The sequence below is a fragment of the Protobothrops mucrosquamatus genome, unplaced genomic scaffold (assembly GCF_001527695.2).
Source record: "Protobothrops mucrosquamatus isolate PMUCROS unplaced genomic scaffold, P.Mucros_1.0 scaffold6, whole genome shotgun sequence".
Lineage (NCBI taxonomy): Eukaryota > Metazoa > Chordata > Lepidosauria > Squamata > Viperidae > Protobothrops > Protobothrops mucrosquamatus.
In genome coordinates this window covers 3,863,730-3,873,109 of record NW_015386393.1, presented here as the reverse complement: position 1 = coordinate 3,873,109, position 9,380 = coordinate 3,863,730, and the positions used below count along the sequence as shown (strand labels likewise).

Genomic DNA, 9,380 nt, shown 5'->3' with positions numbered 1-9,380 from the left:
AGAGAGAGAGAGAGAGAGAGAGAGAGAGAGAGAGAGAGAGAGAGAGAGATATTAATTGTTCTCACTGTGAGGAAATTTCTTCTAGTGATAGATAGATCTGGCAGGCTTGCTACCTGCAGTAGAGCATCCATGTTCAAGGCAGTTTATCCTGAACAAGTCTCAATCAAATAACTGAGTGTGAGAGGCCATGGAAAGAAAGTGGGGAATGAAGAATATGGTTTACATGAGAATAGGCGGCGGAGTTTAGGGCAATAGGAAGCCTTAATTAACTTACTGAAACTTTGGCTGACAATTCACTCTTTCAGTTTCCGAGATTCTGCTTCAGCCCAGAATAGCATTGTAACCCTCCTCTTTCTTTCCCTCCCTCCTCCCACCAGCCCTGTGATCACCTTGCAGGAGTCTTTCTTTTTGGATTCAGCGCACATCATGTTCTCCGTCACGGTCCCATCATGGTATCTCCTCATATTGCATTGATTTCGAGCGATGATGCCGAGTTGCACAAACTGCAGCCTGTCCGGTTTCTTTCCCGTATTGCTGATAATGCCCCAGCCGGCCACTTCGCACCGAGTGTTTGCAGGGACATCATTGTTTACAGTCTGGTATGCCAGGATCTGCACGTGTGGTCCAAGGACTGCGGGCTCTGCAAGCTAATTTTGAGAGAATCAGAGATGAAGGAAGCAGACTGCATCCAGGATACCAATTCTTTACCATAAATCATCAATTTCACTTTTATCCCTGATTGCCAATATTCTATTGCCATAGAAATGGGAAGAACGGATGAGCATTAGGTTGAAAGTTCAATTCTAGATAGCGACATGTTTCTTTCCTTGTGCGCAGAGAAAAATATCTGCTCTGAACTCCATGTGGTGTCAGGAAGGGCATCTTTCCAATAAATCCTCAGCTCCATCCAGTGCCCTGACTCTACCCCAAATAGGGGTTAAAGGGTTGTAAAAAAAGGGAGTTGGTCCTGAAAGTGGGAAGATTAAAACAGGACCTAAGTTTGCACCAAACCCCACTTTGTATGATGGTTTTGTAAGATTCAGACATGTTTCTGCAAAGCCTTGCACAAAACAATACAAAAAAAATTATATATATATATATATATATATATACTTTTGTTAAATGTGCTTCATCTATTGTTTAATTCCTTTTATCAGCATGCACAAACACTAACAACAGAGATGTTAATACTGTATTAATTAGTTCAAGACTAAAACTATAATTACATAACTAACACTTTGATGTGAATTACATCTTTCTTTTTTACCTTAAACTGTACTCAGCTTGGATGAAAAATTAAATAATCTTATACTTGGAACACTGACATCTTAAACAGCAATTAATACTGAAAAGAAATTTTACTTTTCTCTTTTTATTTCCAATACTTTGAGCTTTTTAAATAATGGCATGTTAATTATTTAAAATCATATTACACAGATATTATTGCACTGAAGTAGCACAATGTATGATGATGTACAACATTACAACAAAAGGAAAAGAATAGAAAAAAGAGAATATCAATATGAGAGTTGCTTTTAATCATAGGTGTCCTGTATATGGAAAATGTAGAATTAATAGGACATGAAAACCTGCAAATGCATAAAGGATGCATGTAAAAATAAGGATGGGATTCAGTGTATTTATTTATGTGCTCATTTATAGCATTTATATGGCCACCTATCTCATATTTTGATTCTAGGCAACTTACAACAATCAGTTCTGCAGTTAGGACTTTCATCTTGACTTTTTTTTAACGCCACCTTCCCCATAATCCTATGTGAGTGTGCAATGGTCTGTGCAAAATATGATTTTTTTAAAAAAAATGAGAAAAGAGAGGATTTTAATGCCTCAGTCCAATTCGGAATCAAGGAGGCACTCCTTTTGGGGTAAGGATCTCACTTGACCTTTAAGTGACAAAGGAGCACGCACTCCCAAAAGGGAACAGAGTCAAGAGAAAAACCAAATCGGATTTCATTTCATCAAAATTGTAGCTGCAAATAATATTTTTAATAAGAATGGCCATCCAGAGCATTGATAATTCTCGCTTCCCATTCCATTAAAAAGTACCACTTAACAGCAATTTTTTGATGGGCATGTGGAGAGTACAGGTAGTCCTCGACTTACAACCATTTGTTTAGTAACCAAAGTTTCAACAGCACCAAAAAAAGGGACTTATGACCATTTTTCACACGACTGTTAGGATATCCCCATGGTCACGTGATCAAAATTCAGCTGCTTGGCAACTGGCATGTATTTATGACGGTTGCAGTGTTCTGGGGTCACGTGATCCCCTTCTGCGGTCTTCTGACAAACAAAGTCAATGGGGAAGCCAGATTCACTTATCAATCGTGTACTAACTTAACAACTGCAGTGATTTGCTTAACAACTGTGACAAGAAAGGTCATAAAATGGGGCAAACTTCAAGGAACAACTGTCTTGCTTAGCAATGGAAATTTTGGAGCTCTGTTGTGGTTGTAAGTCAAGGACTATCTGCACACTCAGCTCAGAAGATCTCAAGGCTCCTTCAGGCCTCTGGTTGTGTTGAAACGGAAAGAAGACTATTCTACAGAATCAGAAGGGCTAATGTTAAATCTGCAAAAGACAAAGAACAAAAATGAGATGGCTTTTCTCCAGTAATATTCAAACAAGTTTTCTGTGTTGGTGGGTAGGTGTGAAAATTTTGAGGGTCTTGATTGGCTGGTGAATAGGATGCATAACCTACCTAAGATATAGGAACCTCTCCTATGGGAAGGAGGGAAGGAATAAAATCACTTGTCTAAAAGGGGGAATCAACATAAAGTTTTATACACTATGGCTCTGTGGCGGCTTAAGAAGGAAAAATATTGGTTTTGTGGGGGATAAAAGCAGAGCTTTTTTTCTCATAGAACGCCCAGAACGGAGTTCCGGCACCTTTTTTGGATGAAACCTTGTAGGGTAGGCAAGACGGGTTATATGATGTGTGTGAGTTCCGGCACTTTTTTTTTTTTTTAGAAAAAAAGCACTGGATAAAAGAGACAATCATTTTAAATCATGGTTGGGAGCTGAAATAGGGCGAGTGTCATGGGATCAGAAGCTAAAAGTGGATTGGCCAGACTGCAATTCTGTTGCAGTTGAAAATCAGATGTTGGGAAAGTTGTGGGAAGACACCAAGAAACAAGATTATCAGTAGAAGACACTAAGGTCAAACCAGATAAAAGTAATCTTTGCTTGACAACCGAATGTACACTTTGATAATCATAGGTCAGTTATCCAATTGCCAAAAACTGTTATGTACACAGAAGCCCCTTATGGAGCTTCTGGAGATATCTGGGATGCAGGAGGCTTTGTCATGGATACTGGAAAGAGGGTGGTAAGCATTTCAGGTCATGACCCAAGGGAGAAGATGCTCAGGGTAAGGCAAAATAAGAGTATCTTAGGTCAGCCTCCCCATGTGGACCAGCCAGGAAATTAGACAGAATACAGGTAGTCCTTGACTTACAACTATTTGTTTAGTGACCATTCAAAGTTACAACGGCACTGAAAAAAGTGACATGACCATTTTTCATACTTACGACTATTGTAGCATCCCCATGGTCACGTGATCAAAATTTGGACGCTTGGCAACTGGCTGATATTTATGAGAGTTGCAGTATCCTAAGGTCATGTGATCACTTTCTGTCACATTCAGACAAGCAAAGTCAATAGGGAAGCCAGATTACTTAACAACCATGTTTCTAACATAACTGCAGTGATTCACTTAACAACTGCAGTAAGCAAGGTCATAAAATGGGGCAGAACTCACTTAACAACTGTCTCGCTTAGCAACACAAATTTTAGGCTCAGTTGTGGTTGTACGTCGAGGACTGTCTGTAGAATCTTGTACATGTAGTACAAAGTACAATTGTCCTGTTGTCACTTTACAGTTTGATAACTTAAGGAGAATCCCACATGAGATTCTTGCTCTGCTCATATTACAGCTGTGGACTCTGCTCCCTCTTATCTAGGGAGCACCTCCTCATCAGGTCTCCCAAGATCATTCCCACAGGCCATTAGATTTTCTTAAAAGGCAAAATTGATTTAAGCCATGGAATACCCACCTGGATAAGCAAGAGATCATCATGATTGGTGTTTTCACTGCTCCCTGGGTGAGGAAAGAGTTGATGGATTCCATACAGTCGCTTGTTTGGTGCGGCTTCTGAGAGTGAATGGGCTCCCAAGAGGACTTGAAGCGTCCCATTTTTCCTGCACCAGAGATTGTGGTTAGTGTGCATAATCAGGGGCCCCTATGTTAACATGTCTCTAGCATGCCTCCTTCTCATACAACCCTTTCCATCATTTTTAGATTGATGCATGTTTCAAAATAGATGTGGAAATGTAAAGAGTTAAAACCTCAATGGGATCTGTTCAGCTCAGCTCTTGGTTTACTTGTGATCCTAAACCAGGGCTAGGCAACCTTGGCTCTTTTATGACTCGTGGACTTCAACTCCCAGAATTCCTGAGCCAGCCATGCTGAGGAGAAAGGGAGAGATTTTCAAGCTGAGCCATGCTGGCTCAGGAATTCTGGGAGTTGAAGTCCACGAGTCATAAAAGAGCCAAGGTTGCCTACCCCTGTCCTAAACATAACAGAATTCCAGTTGAAGGGCTTAGTGCTCTCTGAGCTTGATTATTTTCTTACAGACATTTCATTACCCAAACTAGGTAACATCATCAGTGCTAGCGATGACACAGACAGCACCAAGAACCGTTCATTTCAACCCTGAGCTACAAATATTCTGTTTTATTAGAATTATAGTTGATTAAGAAGGAAAGTTAAATGAAAGATAAACAGATAAAACAAGCATAAAGAGATAAAAATATGCAAGAGGTCTAAGTATACTGAGTCAAACTTAAAACTAAGTATCACACTTCTTGAAACTGCTTTTCATATCTACATTTGATATAGCTTCTTAATAATCTAAAAAGTTAATCAAAAGGAAATTAGGAGTCAACCAAACTACATATGGAGATGATTGAGCTTACACCGCGGGCTAAAGTTTGGCTTGTTTAAATAAATGGTTTTGCTGATTGCACTACATGCACAGTGGCTGTGTTTACATAATTATGTTTGCCCTCTGAAACAATCAGATGGATGACTGCTATAAATGGGATGACTTGATAGCAAGCTTCCAATATTTGAGGGCTGCCACAGAGAGGAGGGGGTCGACCTATTCTCCAAAACACCTGAGGGGTGGACAAGAAATAATGGGAGGAAACTTATCAAGGAGAGATCCAACCTAAAACTAAGGAGAAATTTCCTGACAGTGAGAACAATTAATTAGTGGAACGACTTGCCTCCAGAAATTGTGGGTGCATTTAAGAAGAGATTTGGGCAGCCATTTGTCTGGAATGGTATAGGGCAGTGATGGCGAACCTTTTAGAGACCGAGTGCCCAAAAACTGGCCCCGCCCCTGCTCCATCCCCTGCCCCTCCCCTGCCCCGCCCCCACCCCACCTGCCCTCAGGGCCACTCACCGCCTCCAGGGCCTGCCGCAGATTGCCCAGGCAGCCCAGCAGCGCCATGGCGGTCACGCCCTCTGCCTGTGCCCCGCAGCATCAACTGTGCGCGATGGGGCATGAGGGCAGAGTCTTGTCTATGCTGCCTGGCTGCCATGTCCTTGGCTGCGCTGCTCCGCATGGGCCACGCTCGGGGGCGACTCTCCTCCAGGGGGGCTGCTTGGGAGGAGGGGGTCGTGGGGGGAGGCAAGGCTGGGGCAACGGCACAGGTGCCCATAGAGAGCGCTCTGAGTGCCGCCTCTGGTACCCGTGCCATAAGTTCGCCACCACTGGTATAGGGTCTCCTGCTTGTTATAAGAATATAGCTATTCAACCTTTAAATGTCATCTCAAAGGGAAGGGAGGGAGGGAGGGAGGGAGGGAGAGAGGAAGGAAGGAAGGAAGGAAGGAAGGAAGGAAGGAAGGAAGGAAGGAAGGAAGGAAGGAAGGAAGGAAGGAAGGGGAAGGGGAAGGGGAAGGGAAGGGAAGGGAAAGGAAGGGAAGGGACTGTGTCCATGTCTGAAATCCAGTAAGATATTACCTAATAATGGATTAGGAGATGTTTGTATCAGCCAACCTGCAGCTTCTTCTTTCTTTCTTTTTATGGACCAGATTGTCCTGAAAAACCGCCAATAATTAAGGCAGCAGATACAACCAAATGGTTGCCTTCTCTAGGCAAAGGAGTGGATTTCTGTGGTGGGTTATATCTTTCTACCTGCTAATTTGTGAACATTCAAGCTGGTCCAAGGCATAAGAAGAGGCAGGCCATTACATTCCTGGCTGCTGGACTGATTCCCTGCTGTTACACAGAGTGGAAAAAAGAGGCTTATTTGTGTGGAAAACGAGCTTTCCATCGCCAGTCACCAGAGAAGAAATCCCGCACTCACGTTTCCTCCAAGCAATGGGCTGCGCTCAGCACCCACCGCGCAGCAATGAGGAACCCTCCACAGAGATGCTTCCCACCTTCCTGCAGAGACGCCATGTAAGGCCTGAGATGGGGGGCGCTCTCCGATCCTCCCAGAATACGGCCCCTGGGACGATTCGCTGGGAGGGAGAAAATGCTGTTTTAGTCTACATCCTGGAAAACCACTTTACTTCTGCTCTAGAGCCAGGCGGGAACACACATAGGACCACATTTCAATATATAATTGAACAGGTTGGTGAGGAAGGAATATGGAGTTCAAAATCCCAGTGCCCACCTATCTGTGGGGGAGGGAGGCATGAAAATGCTGCAGAATTGGGTCAAACACCCCCTTTTTGTCCCTTATGCTGGTCCAATGGGTCCGAGTGTACTTAGTTTTTTTCCAGAAATAGAGGGGGGGGGGGAGATAATCATCTCTCTTTTGGAGTAGAAAAAAAAAAGGCATCAAATTAGAACTAAATTCATCTTGGCTTTCTTAAAAGTCCCATCAATCTGCCTAATGCAGAGGCTGACTTTTTTTTTTACAGACCCTGGAGAACTCTTCCAGCACTGTGGTGGAAAAATGTATTTTCTGCCTTGTTGAAAAAAGAAACACATGAAAACAGCAATGCAGTTCTTAAAATAGGTTTAAAAGTAGTTTTTAAAAAGCTCATTCCCAAATGTCAACAGAAAAATGGCATTTTTAGTTGCACGACAAAGACCCATCAATTTTGCAGTATGTCCCATTTCCTCTGGCCTTCACTTTCATAAATATATATATGAGCCACTACCCCCACATTTTGATGAAAGTAAAAGGCTCTGCCCACTAAATACCACCAACTGCTATTTAGAGATAGACTACCTCCATCCATGGAGGTTCCATTTACTTCTTGGCTGATAGACATTGCTAGATAAATTCCTCCATGAATTTGGCAAATTTCGAACAGTTATATTGCAGCTAGGATAATCCAATGATGGGTAAGGAAGGATATTTAAAGTTTTCAGAGTCCAACCTTTATGTCTTAATATCAGCACCTCCATAGGATGAAAGTACCGGAGGAAGAATCAGAGCAACAGAGAGTTTGATAAGTGAGTAAAGTTATAGTACAAGTAGTCCTTGACTTATAACAGTTCATTTAGTGACCGTTCAAAGTTACAACGACACTGAAAAATGTGACACGACCATTTTTCACACTTATGACTATTGCAGCATCCCCATGATCAAGAATCAGATGCTTGACAATTGGTTCATATTTATGACAGTTGCAGTGTCCCTGGGTCATGTGATCACCTTTGCAATTTTCTAACAAGCAAAGTCAATGGGGAAAGATTCACTCTGGCAAGAAAGATTGTAAAATGGGGCAAAATTCACTTAACAACTGTCTCACTTAGCCACAGAAATGTTGGTCTCAGTTGTGGTCATAAGCCGAGGACTACCTGCATTTTGGAAAGCTCTCTTGACATTTCTTTTTAAAAACTGAGCTGGCTGTTATTCTTATTTCTCCGGAGATTTCTTGTAGCTTCCTGTGTGATTTGTGGTTCCAATATTTCTTCCCTCCAGTGAACTGCCACATATTTTAAGGTGTGCTATCACCCATTTGTTTTGCATCTCCTAGCATCATCGCTTGCTTACAAATCTCTGCTTTTTCAAGCCCACCAATATGCAAAAGATGGCCTGGTCATTATTTGGGGAATATGAAGGAAGCCTGTTCTTGCTCATAATTTTTAAAGAATAGAATACTTCAGCTATCCAGGTTTGGCTACATGCACACAACAAATTAAATCACAAAATAACTACGCAGATTTTAGACTAGCTTGTGGCTGCAAATATAGTCCCCACGATTTGTTGTTGGTTCAGAAAAGTAGGCTAATTGCATAAACTATAGTTCAGTTAATCATGGGTAAGCAAGATAGATCTGAAAAGAGTGGATCCTATACTTGCAGGGGAAATGCTAGGAACGAGAAAAAAGTAAGATAAACACAACTTTTAAGCTATAGCAAAAAAAAAGCCACGGCAAGCCAAGAGGAAGGAATAGAAGTGTGTTAATCAACTCACCAGATACAGAGAAGATGCTCAAGAAAACAATGAAGATCCAAAAGGAAGAACCAGCCATCTTTAGCTCAGGACTGTAGGCTACGCTTTCTTCGGATCTAATGCTGTTTTTTGCCTTACCATGAACTCAGGACTCAACATCAGTTTTCCGGGAAGGCCTTTGTTTTATCTGTTTAAGTGATGTCCTTGACGTCACATTTTGCAGCAAAACAAAGAGAGAAATGATACTCTCTGTTGTTTGTTTTGGCCCGGAAACCTCTGGGAAAGAACCATTTGAAATCTCCCTGAAAGTGAACTTTGAGAAAATTGTTTGCTTTCAGTTTGAACTTTGCCCTTTTGAAGACACTCCTGCAGAGATGTCCCTAGAAGGGGAGAAGGGACAGGGACCCAAATTAACTTTTCTTTCCCTCCAAATGAAGCCTTTAGTTCAGGGGTGTCCAACCTTGGCAACTTTTAAGACTTGCGGACTTCAACTCCCAGAATTCTCCCAGAATTACTGGCTAGGAAATTCGGGGAATTGAACAATTTTCTCAAAGTTCCATTTCAGGGAGATTTCAAGTGGTTCCTTCTCAGAGGTTTCCGGGCCAAAACAAACAATTTCTCTCTTTGTTTTACTGCAAAATGCTGACATTAAGGACATCATTGGGACTAATAAAACAAAGGAGACTTGGCTGAGGCAATGCAGATTCTAATCTAAAATGTATTATTTGTATCAAAGAACGGTCTTGCTTGCTTGGCCATAGGATCAGATTGATCAACTGCACACGAAATGACATTTATCAAGTACAAAGTTCCTCCATTAGGAAACAGAAGCAAAAATGTGCAGTCTATTTATTTAATCGATTTATATGGCTGCTTATCTGGCAAACACAACTCTAGACAGCTAACATGTAAAAAAAAATGTATGTATGCACTGA

General features: G+C 41.8%; 1 protein-coding gene across 1 annotated transcript in view; it reads right to left on the bottom strand.

Annotated features, from left to right (window-relative positions):
• The window catches only part of CFD (complement factor D), a 20,990-nt gene extending 12,399 nt beyond the window's left edge, over positions 1–8,591 (bottom strand). The window contains exons 1-4 of the mRNA XM_015810063.1: positions 8,467–8,591; positions 6,397–6,553; positions 4,077–4,221; positions 390–647 (exon numbers count right to left, since the gene is read on the bottom strand). Coding sequence (XP_015665549.1) covers positions 390–647; positions 4,077–4,221; positions 6,397–6,553; positions 8,467–8,524 — 618 coding nt within the window. The 5' untranslated portion in view covers positions 8,525–8,591. The remainder of the gene's footprint in view (positions 1–389; positions 648–4,076; positions 4,222–6,396; positions 6,554–8,466) is intronic.
• Between the last annotated feature and the right edge of the window lie 789 nt (positions 8,592–9,380).